Here is a 19421-nt window from a genome sequence, read left to right as displayed (position 1 = left end):
GAGGAAACACAATCTGAAGTGGAACACAATTAAGCATATTCAATACTTTTCTAAAACAACCAAACATGCAGCAGGTCTTACCTGGAGCAGGGCCAGTAAGAGAAGACTTCAAGGCTTGCAGGAGCCTGTACTTGGTCAAAAACTTGGATGGCCTCCCAAGCAAGTGATTGTGTATACCTGATTTTACATTCTCAAGAGTCAAAATGCTGCTTTACAAATCCAACTTTACAAAAAGATTTTATTGAAATTGAAAAATATTTGTTTTCAACAGTATTTAAAACAAGTTTTCAAAGCATTAACAATATGTAACGGGATGTTTCCTCTTTTAAAAATTCAGAACACTGCTTTATTCCATATTACATCAGTTGTTAATAACTTCTTGAAGTCTACTTGGAGAATAACTTTAAAAAAAAAATTCCAATCTTCCATTTTGGCCCTTTGTAGACTGGAAAGGATTTGTAGGTACAGTGACATTTACAAACCCTTATATTAGAAACACTACTCTTAATCAGCAAAACCCTATTTTACTAGTACAGTTTAACCAAGTTCCTTTGAGTAAGCTACACCAGCAAAATGAGCTTTTTTTGCCAATATAACCAGGTCCACATTGCAGCTTGCTTCTGGTTCAGCTGTGGTCTGAACAGGAGTTCCCACACCACAAGCAGTTAAATCTGCAAAGCTTGAGTGTTGTATCAACCTCACTCGCCTGCTCCTGAAGTGCTGCTTTGTGGATTAAAGGCCTTGAAAGGGGACTTTGTACAGTAAAGATCAATTTGTAATGTATTAACACAATTTATGTTTTGCTATAAAGCAGGTAGTACAATTATAATCAATGCAGCTTTTGGAAGGGAAAGCAAAGACTAAACTCACCATGTGACTTTCCTCCCCATAGCCAGTAAGTGTGGCTCTCTAGCTGGCTGACCAGTGATCCAAATAAGGTTTTAACCCAGTGGGAGCAGCTGTACAAGCAAAACTGCAGCAGCCTCAAAGCCAGTAATTCAATTGCAGCACATGATAAATGTAAAGACAACCCCTAAGCTAGACCTAACCTAGAGAAAAGAGTTCGGTAAGTTTTGATTACAGATTTCATGACCTATGCACTCTGAAAATTAAAGGTCAGCAATACAGTTAATAATAGATTTGCTATTATAAAAAGCATAAATAAAAAGTGCTGAATATAGTTTTCTCTTTAAAAAAATACTAGATAAGGCTCATGAATCATTTTGCCTCACCTCTGCAGAATGATTTCCACTTCCTAGTGCCCCTACTATTCTGCTTGCTTTTCACTTAACAATACATTTATATAACCACTATACCCTGTTCCTTTTCTCAATTATTGCATGTTTAAATAAAATAATTTCAAAGCAAAAAGTCTGACACTTCTATAGTTCAAACAGTAAGCAGTTATTAGATAACTGAATACTCCCTCTAAGAAACCCGTAAGCAGCTTCAAAACAGTGATAAAACAATTACTGCAGATTCAAGTGAAAGATAAATCCCAAAAGCTATCTGGAAAGTCTCCAAGATACCACAAAATTTGTCTACTTAGACCAAATGAAACAAACGCTCTATGTTACAAAATTTACAAACTGAGTGTTAATTTATATTAACAAATTTTCATCGTGGTTGGTGTAATTAACCAAGAGTTTGCGTGTCTTTTATGGAAAAGTGCTCTCACCTGGATTTAATTAAGTCAGACAGACTAGGGCAGCATCCAACATGGAAGAGACATTATTTAAACCATCAGAGAACAGCAGGATAGGCAAAGTTTGGAAATCAATACAACTCCCATTACTACTTTGGACCACATAAACAATGTAAGACAATCATGAAAAGTTCAACAGAGCTTCTCACTCCACTTTCAAGGAAATCCCACCTTAATTAGGCAATTAATTCCTCCACAATATTATGCTGAAGGCTTAAATTCAACAGGTAATGTCCATTCCTTCAATGACCAATATAGCAAGACTCTGAAAATGCTAAAGTTTGGATAGTATGATCATGAGACTGCACCACAGAGAACATAAATGTAAACATTATACTTGGGTTTGATATTTTTCAGTAAAAGTACAGTACAAACCCTTTATTTCCCAACCATTTTTTTTTCTTGTTTTTTGTTTTTCTTTCATAAAAGCACATACAATAAAATATGTACACAGAGAAGTTAGAAATATTTGAAAGTATCTTAAAAAAGTAAATAAGAGACTTTGAATATTTTGAGTGTGCTGAAGGCACCATTGCTACTCTACTGGGAATGTGTCCTCTCCTTTAGCAGCCCACAGAGCAGTATCCCTTTCCCTTTCTGCATCACTCAGCACCAAGAGCTGGAAGGGCACCCAGGGCTAGTGAAGGATTTTTCTTTTTCTCCAAGACAATAGTGGAACTAGACAATATTCCAGGAACTGAAATCCAGATTCTTCTCAAACGCTTGAAAAAAAAATCATTATTTTTCTTTCACTTTATAGTCCCTAAAGCTACCATTTATTCCAGAGATTCAAACAACAACAAAAAAAAAAAAAAAAAAAAAGGAAAAAAAAAGAAAAACCAACATGATTTTTCTCATCAATAGGAACTGCAGAGCTACCAACTAGCTCAGCCTTGGAAGTGGAGATCACTGTAATAACCAACTAAGCCCACACTAATGCTCATCCATGCTATTTCTGGATATTTACAGTGATGACAGCCAAGGGTCAAGCACTGTTCAAATGGGCATAAGATATGTGTATGCATAGAAAAAAATATATAGGGTTTTTTAATAGTTCCATCTATTCATAAAAAACATTCTTCATTGGTGTTTTTTCACAGTCAGTCACATTCACAAGTAAGGAGAAAGTAATTTAAGTGCTTTCTTGATGGGGGAGCTGTTCTGGGCAAGACATTTAAGCTAACAAAGGTTTGGATTTGTTTTTTTTTAAAGAAAAATTTCTCAGAGCTTTTATATGCATAGCAGTTTTAAATGGAATTACAAACACACCAAATTAAACAGGCTATTTCAATGCCACTTTTCTGTTATGTATCTACATTCAGCCTGCCATGTTACTGGTAAGTTACAGGTTACATCAGATCTACAGATGCAGTTTTCAATACCAATCAGAAATAATCCACTTTCAGATTGCTCATTGAAAGGAAGTTCACATTGGATTACAACAATCAGAGCCTAATTTCTTCCATTCCTAATCTTGGTGGACAGGAAATAGCACAATAATTTCCAGCCATCAGCAGATCAGAGCTATAAACTATAGTCACTATATACATCTGAGATGGTGGCCACACTTGTTAGCCAGAAGACCTAAAAAAACCCCCAAAACATAGAAGGGATACTGCCATTTCCCATTCCCACGAGTCTTGTTAGATGTAGACACTCAAAATTCTTCTTCTTCAACAGCAAAGTTATTTTGCTTCTTCCGAACATTCCAGTGTAAACACTCAGCCAAGCTTTCAAACCAGTCGCTCACAGGATCTCGGAAACAGATGGAAGGAAGGGGATAGCAAGAGGTAGTGATGCTAATACTGTAACAACACAGGAACACCCCAGTCAGTCAAGGGCAAAAACAGAACAGAAAAAATAAATCAACCTCCTATTCACCTTCCTATTCACCGTGTGGTGAAACAGCAAGTTTCCATAGTCAAGCAATAACCAAACTCAGCTAAACATAACCAAAGCCAGGCTTAAAACTGAGCAGATGCACACTGGGGAGCATCCCTGGACACAGGGAGAATGCTCAACCCACTCCATGGTGTCCTGACTAAAAGCAACAGCACCACAAAGCCCTGCACCTAATAAGGAGCCAAACCTCATGTTTGAGTTCTTACCAGTCTCCTGATCTATTCTATACACCTTTCAACCTCAGAGCAAATGCAAACAGTTCAAGATGGAGTGTGATGGAGCTATACATTTTTGCTGGCAATTTGTATGGACCAAAAAGTCATCCTGCACAGCAAGCCTACCTGTCACATACCACACTCTTGCCTGAAATTGCCTTCTCTTAGGATAAGCTACAACATTTTGCACAGAAAAACTGAGGAAACTTGGCAAGCTGCATTCTACTCACTCAAGGAAATAGCAACTGACCACAGCCACTCACTAAGTTAATAAAGTTTAAATCATGGGGAATTATTCAGAGCCACTGCTTACATGCAAGTCCTGTTGATTTACATCTCATCAAACTCCTAAGATTTATCTTTAAGTTAAATTTACAGAATTTTCTAAAGACATATCCATGTCCCTTGCCAAGAAGGCAAAGGTTACCTGCTTTTGTCTTAACATTTTGCTTGCTTACATTGGAAGATCTAAAAAAGCTCAAATCAAAAATTTGCAGAGTTTGTGCTGTAAGAGGTGTCAGGGTTCATAAAAACTTGTTTCTTCACTGCCAGCTACCCTTTTGACAGATGTTAGAGAATGTGAAGAGTGCATGGATCAGTACTTTCTATGATTATAGAAAGAAGCTACAATGAAAAAAAGGACTGACCTGTCTCCATGGCATATTTCCTGCCTCTTCCTTCCATCAAATGAAACCCATGCTGTATTCCTGGCATCTGGGGAGAGCATAATCTGAAAAAAGAGAAAAGAACTAAATTTCAGGTCCAAAACCTACTTTTCAAGAGCAAGGAACAAAACACCCCCTCCATCCTCCCTCTGAGTGTAGAACTGACTCTTTGCAACTTTACAGTTGCACCAAAATTCATCATCTGTTACACACAAGTCCAATCCAGCAGGAAGCAGTGTAAAGTATTCTGCTAGTGGGTACATTATTTGCATTCTTCAGCCAGGCTTGATCTGATCCTCCTACAAATGAAAGAATGCAGGAGACACACACAGCACTTCTTACCCTCTCCGTTTCGGGCCAGTTCACACGGTTATTACAAAAGTTTGTAACTGAGAAAGAGAAATAACAAAGAAAACTAACCTTGAGTTCCACTCCAGCAGGGACAACAATAGGCCTGAAAGACAATGAGTGAGGGCAGATTGGGGTGATCATTATTGCAGGAACATTTGGATGAATCATAGAAGCTCCTGCTGCAGCTGCATAAGCAGTGCTACCAGTCGGCGTGGACACAATGACTCCTGTGAAGAAGCAGAAATTTCACTTACATTACAAACAATGTGGCATTTTGGGAGAAAACTAAGAAACAGCACTGATGTGGAAATGAAGCAGAGAATGTATCAACTTGGATTTCCCAGGATAATTGTAGCATAGTATGCAAAAAAGTCAGGAGCTCTCCTAATCCTGGCACTGCACATTTGTTCTATGGCTTCATGTAAGTTGCATAAACTCCCAGATCTCAGGTTGCACAACTTTGTAACAGTGACATTCACTTTTTTTAAGGGTAAAAGCTTTAAAGATTAACTTCTTTATTTCAAGAGTTGAGATCTTAGGCCTTCAGCCAATTTCAGTATCCAAGCAAATTTCTTGCCTTTGGCCCTAAACACACCATACCCAAAGAAACTCACATTTGCCTTCACAAGCCCCCAAAGCTTACAACACTTTAATGCTTTGTTGTGGAACACTTTAGTTACCAGTGAATACACACACTTAGTCTGCACACTAACACTTCCTGTCACCAGCAAACCAAACTTTGAGATTGTGTTTCCATGTGAGAAAATCCTCCAGTAAAGCTGCACCAGTCTACACATGAGCTGACCAGAAATGTGCTCAAGAAGCAGACTCACCATCTCCTTGCACTGTTGTTATCAGGTGTCCATCTAGAAAGACATCTACATTGGAAAGGTAAGAAGAAGGACCACGATCCACTACAACTTCATTTAGGACCTGCAGTGACATCAAATATTGCAGCTATCACTGATTTGGCAATGAAACAAATAACAAACTCAGACATGCTTGCCAGATCTTTGAAAAATTCTTGTGGATTTAGCCTCCCTCTACACTGTCTTATCAAATGCCAGCTGAAGTTTTTAGCTGTTAAGAATTATTTCCAGATGTTTCCTACTAACAATGTGCAGGGTTCTTCTTTTCACTTGTAAAAATCTTTAGGATATCCCATTTTAAAACTACTACTTAGTCTTCAAAATAGAAGGAAAAATATTACTACAGCAAAGCACAATATTAGCACTTACGAATGCAGGAAGTAATGATGCACACCACTTCCTTATTACCTTATTATTTAGTACACATATTGTGAAATATGGACCAATCCCAGACTATTGGGTTAATGTAAATAAACTAATGAAAAGGGGAAAGTTATAATAAAACAAGTACAAGCAATTTCCAAAACAGCATAATAGTTCTTTTGCTTATTTTGCCCTCTGACCTGATATTGCATAATTTGCTTGCCCACTTCTTTCTCAATATTTGCAGACACCACTCCATTTTCTTCTATCCCATTTTGTACAGTCATTTTCTCTCTGTGCTCTTTTACTACTTTCACTTTCAGTCTGCTTCGTAGCACAAGTGCTGCATTGCCTAGAAGTGAAGCATAGGAGAAAGTACACAAAAATGCTATGATGGAATAATAAATAACCCCCTGTCCTGACTAGCAAACTGTATGACATGCCATCCATCTAGTGCCTGTGCTTTCAACATTCCTAGGTTCTTTTACAAGGTAATTGCTCACACTTGGTTAGTACTCAAAACTAATTTTTAGTAGCAGCAAGCAAAGTTGAAGTAAAATTTAAACCCAGTGTGTTCTATTTGGGCATGATCAATCTTGGAAAGCACTGTTAGGCTCATGTGATCTTCACTCAAACAAAAGCTAAGCTTAAAAAAAAAATCAGTGCATTAGAAACACATATTAAAAGCCAATGGATTAAGAGCAACATAAGAATTTTGTACATCTGTTCAGGAATCCACTTTGGATACCTCATATTGGAGAAAGAAAGAATTTCTTTCCTCAAATATTTGCCCAACTTGTCAATATTTAAGCACTGCACTGCTTAGAGGAGCCAAAAACTTCAGAGTTACACTCTATTTATATGTTTAGCTGTCATTTAACTTCATCATCCTTTACTTGTTTACTCCAGACAGGACAAAGTTAAGTCTCTGCCATTTTCCTTTACAGAAAGCAGCACTGAACAGGTCACTGCAAAGTGATACTTTTGTTAGTTTAGTAGAGTTTCTTTTGACTCAATCTTAATGGGACAACCTAAATGAGTTGGTTAAGAAAAGGTCTTGGAAAAAGCTGCAGAAAAATGTAACAAACAGAAACACCACACCTTGTCCCCTTAAATTTACCTTCTATAACCTGAGTGACTTGGGACTGAAAATTCTCAAAATTAAATGGAGTAAGAAATCCAAGGGATCCCAGATGAAAAGCCATAACTGGAGGTACACTACCCTATCAATAAAGAAAAGAATTTAAAAGCTACTGAATAAAAGCAATTCATACTTCAACTAATTGCCTGTAAATATTTTGACTATTGAAGTAACTTCAACTGTGCATAACAAAACCAAAACATTACACACATTGTTTTCAGAAGGTATAGGGTAAAACAGGCTTGATTTTAAAAAAAACAGCAAAACGAAAAGGAATGAACAGCAAAGGAACAATACTGAACTCAGTAACACAGAAAAAAAAAAAACCCAACACAAAACAACCTTCAAATACTTCAAAAAGAAAAGAGGTGCTTAAGTCTATTTCTCACAAAGACGAACCTGGAAAAGTGAAGATGCATAAAGCAAGGTCCCATCTCCTCCCAGGCAAATGATGAAGTCTATCTGATTGGAGATATCATCATAATCTAGAAGCAGCATTGAAATACAAGTTTTGAATCATCAAAAATAGTTTTATCAAAAATCTTAATTTCCTAACAGAAATTAAGCACAGCAATGCTGATTTTCAGTCACAAATATAAAGGAAACACAACTAAAAGGTAACAACAGCTCTGTTGCAAAAGATGCATTAGTTTAGCAAGTACTAAGGAAATACCAAGATAAATAAGGAATATACTTAAATTTTCAAAAAATCATTAACATACCTTCTCTGAAGGTGCAAAATTTCTTCTTCACTGGTCCAAAATTTTCATCATTAGCTATAGCAGGGTCTTCCAATACTTTTTTTTCTACATACACTATCATATTGTTCTCCTGGAAAGAGGTAAGATAAGCTCGTTAACAGCTTCTCAAAATGACAAAATATTTGACTCTCCCCATAATTTGCATTAGTTTAAAACATGTAATTAGAATTTTACAGAAGTGGTCTGCATCTGTTGGTTGTGCAGTTTATTTTTAATGTGTGGTCTAATTCTAATAAGTATTTTGCAGCATGCACTGACCATCTAATAAATTAAACTTTGGAATACAGATAATATTACACTAACATTGTTATATTTGTTCAAGGCTGAAAGAATTAGGCTTTTTATGAAGGCAAGTTTGTACCTTTTTTTTTTTTTTTAGCTCAGTACTTAAGGTACTTAAGTACCAATCTTAGGCTCTGAAACAAGTTTTTCCACTTCCAGTTGCAAAGGGTAGAACGATTTGTTTGCATTATATAATTCTGCACATTCAACAGGACCAGTAACTGAAAACAGCTGTGAAATTTTTAATTATGGTAAAAAATGGAATTTACATTTCCTTACCTCAGTAAGATACACACAGAGCTCTTTAAAAGGCTGCAGCAGACTGGCATCACGGATCTTTTTAATAACAAGGACACTCTTGGGTGGTTTGTTCCATGTCAACCGCTGGCTTGCTGGATCCTGAATGTGCCTAGAGAGAGAAAATAAAGACAATTTTACTTTGAAAGCATTTTTGTCTGTTCAGAACATGTCCCTAAGTTTGATTTAGTGCTCTCTCCTCTTGAGCTGACTCAAAATAAGGAGAAACATGCAATTAAAGAATCATAAAAAGCTACAGCATAAATTCTTTTCTCATCCAATACTGTAAGTCAAACAGCTTAAATTAATACAAATTTTTTTTAAAACTACAACAGTTCTAACCCAAATGTTCTTTTTACCACTGTTTCCTTCAGCATTTTTATAACCAATAATGGTACAGTCAATTTCCTCACTACAGTTTGAAGCCTACAGATGCAGATACAAGTTCTAGTTTTTCTACTAATACTAAACAACACTACAAAAGAAGGGCAAATAATGAAGATTCACATGGCCACCTGTTCTAAATACTCAAGATAAGTCTTAAAAACTATGAAAAACCCCTGAAGTACATAAACTGCATTCTGGGAGGTCTGCACTAGCAACTCTTATACATCCTTTAACAAAGCCTCATAAGTAAAAAGCTTAAAGAGGAACAGATGCCTGTACACCTCTGTTCCAGGCACATGAAACTTTGGTGCAGAATTTCTTTAAAGCTCTAATCTCTGTATTTATTTTATTTTAGTCTTGATCCCAAGACAGGCTTATCTGCCTAAAGAAGCACAACTACTACTTTACATAAAAACAAACCTCTGCCTGCCTGTTGTCAGCACAGCATTCTAAGACATGAGAACCTCACAAACTAAATATATATACACAGAAATATTTTTGGGTCTTTCAACAGGGCTCAGCAACAGCACCCTCATGTTGTCTTGTAAAACATTCAGTTGATTTAGGAATACCCAGCTGTGCTTTCCTTCTTTTACATCTACTTCCAAGCTATATAATTTCACATAAGCATCTGATCCTTTTACATATGGTGCAGATATAATCCATAAAGCAAAGCAGCTTAACAGAAATGCTGAACAATTCACCAAGAGATTTGGATTTAGCATCTCAAGGGTTAAAATAACACCCATGATGATGTTGGAGGTGGAATAACCTGTTTGGTTTACCTTCCCAAATGTATTCTATATTCTACACAGAACTACAGCAGAAACTATAGATTAAGGATGTAGTGGAAGGCTTCCTCTGACTTGACTAACAGCTGAAGATCTGAAAATAAATTATATAGAATAAATTAAAACCAGGAAAAGTGGCATTAATGTGTTTTTTGCTGCTGAAAGTCACAAAGCAACTGATGCTGAAGTTCTATAAGCTATTTGCAATAAGAATGGTGACTAAGGAAGCTGAAGTTCATTTCACAAAATTAAAGTCCTCAAATCTCAATATATTTTGCTAAAATGCAAAAAAATCCACATTGAAAAACCATCTCCAAAATTATTCCAAGATGACTGAGGCTATCTTCTAAACCTGGCAAAGAAGTAAGGATTGCAGCACAGCTTTTCACTTAATAAACCTAGAATTAATACAGCCTTCATTCAAATGGAAGACAGTCTGCCTATTTCAACTGTACTCACCCATCCCATGGAGTTCTACTAAATGAAAGGTTATTCATAACATGCTTTAAGATCTTCATGTTTCTTCCCAGGACTCAGGCAAATGCAACAGCTCCAAAATAAGAAAAGGCTGAGGATTTTGTCACCTATTAATAAACTGCTACCTCAAAAGAAAACATTTTTCTCTACTAATTTTTCCCCCAGTTAAATAATTCTATCAGTCCCCATCAGAAGTTGTGAGGCTTTACAGAAAAATTATGTATAAAATGGTTTTTACAGATCTTCAGAGGAAAGGTTCTCCAAGAAAAATCCCATCTCAAGAAAGAATTAAAAAACAGGTGCTTGACCTCTCTCCCCAATAACACAAGCACCCCATTCTTTTTTCACTGTCTAGTCATTTAATTCACCTGGTCACCTTATCTAAATCTCAGAAAACAGGCTTTTCACTAGCATTTGAACCAAAACCTTCACTAACTTGTGCCTGTACAGAAAAACTAAAATCTTCTGTTAAAAAAATTCTCTCCAGTGAAGAGAGTTTAACAGTATTACTGTCTGTAGAGCAGAAAAACTCAAACTGAAGGGCTTTTAGAAGCCACAACAAAAAACTTAAGGATAGTAATAATAATAATAATAATAATAATAATTTACAATCTGGCCTTCAAACACTCCTTTCCCTCCTCTCCAGGCTCCTCCTGAGAGCAGCCTTTTCTCCCCAGCTCCCCTGAGCACTGCACAAGCAGCCTGTTGGCAGGGGAGTGCTGTGTGCTCAGCATAGCCTGCAGCCTCTGAACTCATCTGATCTTGACACGTTCTTGATATTGCACCCGGCTGGCCCAGCCCGCGGGGAGGAGCATGCTCGGCAGTCAGGTGGATAAAAAAACCACCAGGAGCTGGGTTGAGGCGAACTGCAGCACTCCAAGCCACCGACTTGGAAACAGAAAGAATGAGGAAGCCGAGAGTTACTGTAACCATCAAGGCTTCTGTCACACCTCTGTAGGAAAAGTTAAGAGTGCCACCGAGCTGTTTTGAGGAGGAATACTACTAGGTAAAGATTTAGGCAAATAAATACTTAAGTATCTTATGCTTAACTGAAAGAACAACAGGAGAGAACCTCTAGAAAAGACAAAAATAGGGAGCACTAACTTGGTTACCCTGACATTCTTCGTTTGACCAACTTGAGACACCATTCATTAAGTGTATTCTGTATGGTGTAAACAGCAACACTTTCACACCACCCAACCTGCAAAATTAAAATGTTTGTATGCTTGCTGAGCAGAAACCAATCTTTATTTGCACATTTCAATTAATCAGCAGAGGCTAAAAGCAAATGATATGCATACACTGGAAGTGCCACAGATCAAATACAAAAATCAAACTGTAGCTCAAATACACAGTATCAGGAGAGGGAGCAGATTTCACAACAAACAGAACAATTACTCCTCCTCCTGTTGGCCATATAAAGTTTTGTTCCTCTATCACTCAGAAACACTGCTCTTTACATATTTCAAGTTGAGGGAATAAACAAACCACTTCCAATAGCTTCCCCATATCACAGCCAGGGTGAACACTGGAAAAGCAAATGTTTTTTGCACACAAAACAAGCATAATACCCCTCATTTGATAAGTACTTACATAATCGTTTTAGGATTTTGCAGCATACAGGCCTTTGGTCCAAATGTGGTCACTGGGCATGGTCCATGCAAGGAGCGTGTTCTCCTAAAAATATGCACAAGTAATCAATAAGTAAAAGAAATGTGATAACAAACTGGGTATAATTAGCTCCACCACCACCAAAATCACTTATTTGAAAAAGGTGCACTAGGCAATACAGGGCAAAGTACGTTTCCTAAGCCTACATTTGTGGGTGATCCACCAAAATAATTTAAAATGTATGAGCTCTCGAATTTCAAATCTAAAACTTAACTCCTGTATCTACTCCCTGGAAGCAAATTAAACTGAAGGCTCACAATTTAACCTCTCCACAAACTGAGCAGCCAGTTCTTTAATTTTAGTACCAAGCACATGTTCTTCCTGTATCCATTTCATAGAATCACAGAATGGTTTGGATTGAGTAAGAAGAAATTTAAATAACTAAAGGATACATTTTGCAACTCCTCAGTTTGCTGTAATCCTAAATAGTCAACATGATAGCACAGACCAGTATTTAACACTTCAAGTACCCAAACCAGGTGTTTGAGTAGCAGTTGACTGAAGAACACAGGTTTTGTGGGAAGTTATTACATAACACCAAAAAATTCTCAAATGAGAGACTTGTGGCAACGTTCAGAAGAAACTCAAAATATTTCTCATTACAGTAGCTGAGCAAAAGAGCAGCAGTGTTCAGCTTTTGTGATGCAATTCCACAGTCTCACCACCTTCACTTAGCAAGTGTGCCTAATCAATTAATCAAAATACAGCACATAAGCCAGGACTTTTGTTTATACAGTAGAAGCACTTTCTATTCCATAATATTTTGCCATGCATTAATTTCTGTTGCAAATAAGCAAGCAAACCACTAAGCATACAAACAAAAAATTAAGCTCGAGTATGTTGTTTTCAGGCCATTTCTCAGCAACTAAAACCCTAAATTTCTGTGAGTTGTGTATCACCCAGGTGTGTAAATTATCAGTCTGCATCAGTTCCGAAGTTCCATCAGCTTCACTGCTGCAGACACAATAACCACAACATTTTTCCATATCTATTTCATATTTAAAACTGGTTTTGCCATGGTCAGGTCACAGTAATGCTGTCCTGATCATTTAAACCTTTTTTTGTGTTGTTTAAATCTTTGCACTTAATAACACACAAATTTCAGTGCTAAGGTGTATGGAGATACATATCTGCAGTGCCAGGCCTTAATTTTGAACAAGTAGAAAAAAAAGACATTAATTTTCTATATATATCTAATAAGAGCTAGTATGGCCTCTGTCTTCAAATAACCAGGAGCTCTGAAATGTCATTATCCTCAAACTTAAACCCCACTGAGCATACAGGATTACTCCTAGCTGTAGGATGAGATTATCCAGAGCAAGTCAGAACTGTTCTGTCTTATTTCCCTCCCACCTCCTTCAGCAAATGGGAGCAAAACTTTCTCAAGTCATGTAACTGCTGGAACATTACGTAAATGCTATTAGAATTATTCCATTAAAAACAAGAGGGAAACATGGCTTTCCTGTGCCTAAGTCAATTAACACAGGAACTGGTACCTAACCTAACAAATCTTTACTGCACTGCCTTCCATTGTGTATATTGTAAAGTAGCTCAGACCAGCCCAATGACTCACTCTTAGTACTAAAAAAACCAAAACCCACAGAAATCTAATAAAAAGCAAAACCAATGACAGGTTAAAAAAGATGTAATTAAGGAATAACAGCAACATCTTATTTGTTCCATGTCTAATAAAATAGGAGTATGTAAGATTTTGAATTCCAATAATGAAAATTAGTCTTTAATTTCCTACATCTAACACAAAGAAGCAATATTTGTTCTCCAAATATTTTTTTTTCTATTTGTAAGTACAAGCATGACTCATCCAGTCAGACAAAATTGTTACCAAGTGGCTTATAAAGTTTACTTTACTTACATTAAAAGAGAAGAATGAGTAATGACTGGCATCATCAGGGATTAATGTGTGTACTCATATATGTAAGGGAATGGTAAGTTTCTATCAGCTTGTGAACAACTACACTTGAAATAAGGACAGTTGAATAGCACCCTGGCAACACCACCTCCCACTTCTTGCTCCACTCAGGCTCCTGCCAAATAACTTGTCTATTTTGTCTTCTTTCAACTCAGGTTGTTTTTATTCTATGCCACTCCCAGTAACTGGCTAAACTCTCTTCCTACAAGCAGTATTAAATATCCACATCCACCTTCATGACATGCAATAAGGTTTTGTCTACAAGATTAACAAACAATGGATATACATTTTGGTTGAGATTTTACTTGGCTTTATTAATACCCAATCTATGCACTATTCAATCAACAGAAGGCAAAATGTTGGAGCAAACAGAACTTACAAGTAATTTTTTGAGTAAGACTGTCTAAGAATGAGCAGTAATGCACTGGAAATTAAAAACATCTTTTAGGCAGATACTTGCAAGTTAAAGTAGACAGGCAGCCACTTCAATCTGAATATTACATAGAAAGCTCTGACATGCTGCAAATGACAATTTTGCACTAAAGTGAAGACAGCCAGTGAGTGAACGCAGAGCATCTTAATGAAAAACAGTCTCATAAACAATAAACTTAATTCAAACCCACAATAAGCAGGGCATACAAAGATTACTTCTACTTTTAAAGAATAGTTATTTAGCTAGATAATACCCCAACATTTGGACCACATTTTCTTTTACACAAGTTGAGTGAAGCCCACATTCTTAAAAGTTCAAGCAGAAAAGAGAAAAAACACCAGTTTTACAGCACACTTTAAAAAAAAAAAAAGGCTTATGCATTGACCATGACACACAACATGGTCAGAACAGCATGGTCAGAGCACAGCCCATGTTCCAAAAGCATTCAAGTACACTTTCTGAACTACGTATGCAAAGCAAGTATTTTCCTAACCTTTTATCCTCTTCAGATAAAGGCTTTTATTAAGCCTCCCTCCACCACAAAGCTTCCCCCTGCCATCTTCAGCCTCACCCATATGTGCTCTGCCTTCCAAGAGCATTCCTACCAGCAAAGCAGTAACTCTGGACGAGAATTTCAGCTGTTCAGAAACTCCTCCATGACTCTGTCCGTGCTTTTAGAGAGGGCCACACTGTAAGGTAAAATTCTGCAATGCTTCCCCCAAGCTCAAGACACACTGCTACCACAGCACACTATTCAATATTTACAATGGGTCCAAAGATCACACAACCAAAAGTTCTATCCGAGCTGTCCACATGACAAGAGCCTTGCAACTAGATTAAAAATTTGGCTCAAAGAAAAAAATGGGCGTTCCTCACTGCTGGGAAACAATCTGCAAGCACAAACTCACTGTGTGCTGCCTCACGTTGTCATATAGCCTAAAAACTCATTCAGGTTTTTAATACACAAAGCTCTTCCAGCCTTGTGACCTGAGCTACTCCCAAGCTATGAATTAAGATAGCTAAGTAGAGATGCATTTCTTTTTTTTTTTCTGGAAGGTACTTAAAACTTCTGAAGCTAGGTTGAAAGATGATAAACATCATCATATTGTGCTGGAGATGACCACCTACAAAGCTACTTCAGAAAGTCAAGTTCTTTTCACAGCATGGACCACAAGAGGATGGTTCATTAATCATCTCCTTCTCTATTTATAACCACAAAACACTATTTTTATTTCTGTTCATCATCACTTGTCGCAGCTGCAAGACTATGGTTATATAAAACGAGGAGCAAAAATTAAAATCTAGATATTTTTTTTTATTACTTTTTTCCTGTTCTCTTAAAGGTAGCAACAACAGGAAAAAGCAGGAGACATACCTGAATTCTTTGGTGCTCCCCAGGGCTGGTGAAGCAGACAAACTTCGTGATTTTGCTCGTCCCCTGCTGGAACTGCTCCACTCCTCATCATCATGACACGTTGAGCAATGAAAAGCAGAATCTGAGCTCACATCAGCCTTACTGGGACACAGCTTTTCTCTGTTCAGCTCCATGCTGGAAGTGAAGGAACCTTAGTGAGAGAGAAATTCAATTCCTGTGGAAAAACACCAGGAGAAAAGGGGATAGGGAAGAGAAAAAAGAAAAAAAAAAAAAAAATCCCTGCATTAGCCAAGCTAACAAAAGTATTAAACACTGAGTTTTCACACTTTGATAAGCACTTCTACAGAAGATCTGGGCAACTGAGAAATCATTGAAAGTAATCAGAAGGGACTGGAAGAAAAACTGACTTAATTAACTGAATTAATACATGTATATTTCCAGATTTACAAGAGGCTAAATACAAAGTTGTTTCAAGATCAGTACAGATTCACCCATAATATACAAGATAAATTTATTTTAGATACTTAAGAGGAATAAAACCTTTAAATATCTGTGAAGGAATAAGACTCAGAAAAAACTGTAAAGTCTCCTATTAGGTGATACATTGCATGAACAAATAAAACTAGAATACACTAACCTATAACAGAAAAAAACCTGTCAAAGTAAGCAAAAAAAAAACCAAAAAAACCCCAGAACAGCCAAGCCACATAGAAAGCCATAATAAACTTCAGTCCTTCACAGAAAAATGAGATTAATAGGAAGCTGAGAAGAGACAAAAACAAGTTGGAGGATGATACCAAAGTTCTGAAGTAGTTTGTAACAAACTGGGCAGATGGTCCAAACCAAACAAGACAAAATAAGGACAAATGTGAAGTATTTCACTTCCAAAAATAATAAGAACAAACAAAAGATAAACAGCTGGCTAGACAGCAACTTTGCAGAAGAAATAAAACCCCAACCTTTCTTCCCCCAAAGTGCTAGAAATCCCTTAAGTTCTCATTATTTGAACAAAGGAGAAACTGCCTTATCAGAACATAAATAGAAAGCAATTTTCAGTGTATGAATAAAACTAAAATATAAACAAATAGTATCCAGGATAATGTAGTCTAGAGGAATAGTACACTCCTCAAGCCAGTTGATTTCAACACATGGAAAAAGTTGGCTGCCTTAAAAACTTGCAGATATTTTCAAAACAGTTTGATCACTTGAGATGCACTTCTTGCTGGTTCCCACAAATTACATCACTGTAACCATCAAAACGGACCAGGGCTCTGGAAAATACTCACAGAGTAACAATAGCTGGATATGGAGCACTGTAATTTTACAAGTACATTTCACAACATCCCAACTTTACAAAAGAGTCACTAAAATGAAGTTGTAATTTTAGAATGAGCACTGGCTCATTACTAAATGAGACAGAGGCACCACTTAACCCAATTAGAAAGTCCTTTTGCTCTCTCTATAGCTCAGGCTCACCCTAAGAGAACAGCACTACAAAGAGGTACAATTACTGCTGCCCATTACTAATTTAAAAGATACTGCACTTGTAAAGATATCAGTGTTTAGCTGTTGGTTACCCATTGACTAGGGAAATAGTCAATTCAACATTTTACAGTAAAAAGTAAAAAAAAAATTTAAAAAATTAAAAAAAAAATTTAAAAATCTATCTACATTTTTAGACAACATTAAGCTCAATATGAATTTTGTGCCAGTTATCAGATTTATGCAGATAATTACTCTGATTGTGCAAACAAACATTAACCAAAACAACCATAGCAAGTCAAAGGTAATGCTTAGTACATGTGAATGATTTCCACTCAGCAATAAAAATGCTGCAGATAATTATACATCAGTGTTATTATACACAGCGTCCCAGGAATAATTCAGAAAAAAACAATACACTGGAATTGGAAGAGGACAGATGCTGCCAGTGAAGAAAATAAGATTAGCACAGAACTGGAAGTAAGACAGTGTACAGACCTACTAAATACAACCTAAGAACTTAATATTCCTTCCTTGTAATATTTTCCAGTTCAGGACGTTTTAACTACAGCTTACACCACGCACTGTTTAATTAACATTCCTTCACAAGACCTCTATTAAATAAGCAGACTGACATAAAGACAAAACTATCACTGAACAGATTCCAGGATTGGATCCAAAAACTTTAAGCACATGTCAACAAACTAGTGAAAAGGCTGCTCTGGTCTATGTCCAAAATTATAAAAACAAAGCTTAAAAAAGTATATTTCTGTCTTGTGCAGCATAGAGAACGAAGGACAACTGAGGAAGTGTTAATATTAAATCTCTATGATGGAGAGAAAATACCCAGTTGAGTCACCTCTCATAGTACCCAACCTTTTAATGTACTTTCTCACTTTTAACTTCTGTCATTATATGTGAATTCTCCCAGAACCCAGGAGCTACTTCACAAGGCCCAGAAGGCTGCAAATGACCAAGCAAGTTGGTTTTTTAACTCTTAGTGAGCATGCTTTAAGCTGGTATTTTGTAACAAACTTCCCTTCGAATACATTACCATAAATCACGATTAGAGGATTACTGCAAGCTCTATCCTGACCAAATACAGTCTTTTTTACAGTGCCATGAAGGTTTGCAGCATTTCTACTACTGTCTTAAAAATTGCATCAGCCACACAAAACTCCTCATTTTGTAACTTATTATCAACCTAGGACGCTTAAGGACAGTGTTACATCCAAAAACCTGGATATAACACCGTCTCCCTTGCTACAGAATCGTTTGCTTAATCACTTCATTCTGTGGAGAAGTCTTTTTATTATTGTTCTGTGGTGAAGGAAGGACTCCAGCAGAGGTTACACACATCTGGGCTGCATCCCTGAGGCACTAAACTCCTCTCATCCAAAACAAGAAACAACCGTACTGGGGAGACAGAACTTTTGGATCGCTTTAGAACTTGACAGTCTAGCGTGCCTGGAAATAATAAAAACAGCGAAAAAAAGCCCTCAAAAATAAAAACCATTCCGTATTGAAATTTAGCGGTCTGGCAGCAGCTGAAATTTATTTAGTCGCATGTCTTTTGATTATATACTCGAGTGCTATTTCTACTAAAACCCACACAGCATGACTATCACGTGTCAGACCGGCAGGGAAAACAATTCCCTTTGTCAGCCGCTTCGGAAACACCAACACACACCGGGCGGGCAGGGGCATCCTCAGCTCCTCGCTCAGCACCGCGGGTGTTCAAACCAGCCCCTGGATGGGACGGTGACCCACGGACCGCGGAGCCTTATCCAAGAGCTTTTCCTTACTCTCCCGTTTCGGTTTACTTGGGGGTTACCTCAGGGTTACCTCAGGATTACCTCAGGGTTACCTCAGCGCTCCCCTCACCTCAGCGTTCCCGCCCGCCGGGGGTCACCGAGAAGCCCCCGGCAGCCCGCAGGTGCCACCAGCCCGGCCTTTAGGATTGGTTCCAGAGGACGAGGAGCTGAAGAGACGGGAAAAAGGCAGCTCCGGACAGGGAGGCAGCCCCAGCCCCGTCACCCCCCGGCTGCCTGGAGGCCGCCTGGACAGGCCGAGCTTCTCCGGGGGTTCCCCTCAGTGCAACCGCCCTGCCAGCGCCCCTGACTCACCGCGCCCCAAGCTGCTTCCCTCCCGGCGCAGCCTCCCGCCCTTTTCCCCTTCAGAGAACGGCACGTTGGCCCCGCTGCTGGCGGTGATAGTGGCGGTGGTGGCGGCTGAGGGCGGGCGGTGAGCGGGGCCACCGGACCCTGCGCGCCTCCATCGTCCCCTCCCCGCCTCCTCAGCCGCCCCGGCCGCGCATGCGCCGC

The 19421-nt window shown here is 38.0% G+C and overlaps 1 protein-coding gene across 7 annotated transcripts; it reads right to left on the bottom strand.

The window, feature by feature from the left end:
- Positions 1 to 218: 218 nt before the first annotated feature.
- Positions 219 to 19420, bottom strand: NADK (NAD kinase). 7 transcript variants are annotated; one of them, XM_071767051.1, is made up of 12 exons: positions 19224 to 19420; positions 15616 to 15829; positions 11800 to 11883; positions 8534 to 8663; positions 7934 to 8042; positions 7611 to 7696; positions 7191 to 7293; positions 6271 to 6422; positions 5672 to 5771; positions 4908 to 5065; positions 4470 to 4552; positions 219 to 3510 (listed from the first exon to the last, which is right to left on the bottom strand). In XM_071767051.1, the coding sequence occupies exons 2-12, from the start codon at positions 15786 to 15788 to the stop codon at positions 3363 to 3365; spliced, it is 1326 nt and encodes a 441-aa protein (XP_071623152.1). In that variant the 5' UTR covers positions 15789 to 15829; positions 19224 to 19420; the 3' UTR covers positions 219 to 3362. The 7 variants fall into 7 exon arrangements, with proteins under 7 accessions (XP_071623152.1, XP_071623154.1, XP_071623155.1 ...); XM_071767053.1 differs by having other exon boundaries at positions 18982 to 19238; XM_071767054.1 differs by lacking the exon at positions 19224 to 19420 and adding an exon at positions 16315 to 16408.
- Position 19421: the final 1 nt, after the last annotated feature.

Source organism: Heliangelus exortis, chromosome 23 (assembly GCF_036169615.1).
Source record: "Heliangelus exortis chromosome 23, bHelExo1.hap1, whole genome shotgun sequence".
Lineage (NCBI taxonomy): Eukaryota > Metazoa > Chordata > Aves > Apodiformes > Trochilidae > Heliangelus > Heliangelus exortis.
Note: the sequence above shows the minus strand (reverse complement) of the source record. Positions and strands in the feature narration are given on the sequence as shown.

Coding starts and splice junctions, on each gene's coding strand:
- NADK (XM_071767051.1), bottom strand. CDS start 15,788: ATGGAGCTGAACAGAGAAAAGCTGTGTCCCAGTAAGGCTGATGTGAGC. Junction 6,423..7,190: donor AGTCACTCAGGTTATAGAAG/GTAAATTTAAGG, acceptor CTTCACTTCTAG/GCAATGCAGCACTTGTGCTA. Junction 4,553..4,907: donor CTGCTGGAGTGGAACTCAAG/GTTAGTTTTCTT, acceptor CTCTTTTTTCAG/ATTATGCTCTCCCCAGATGC.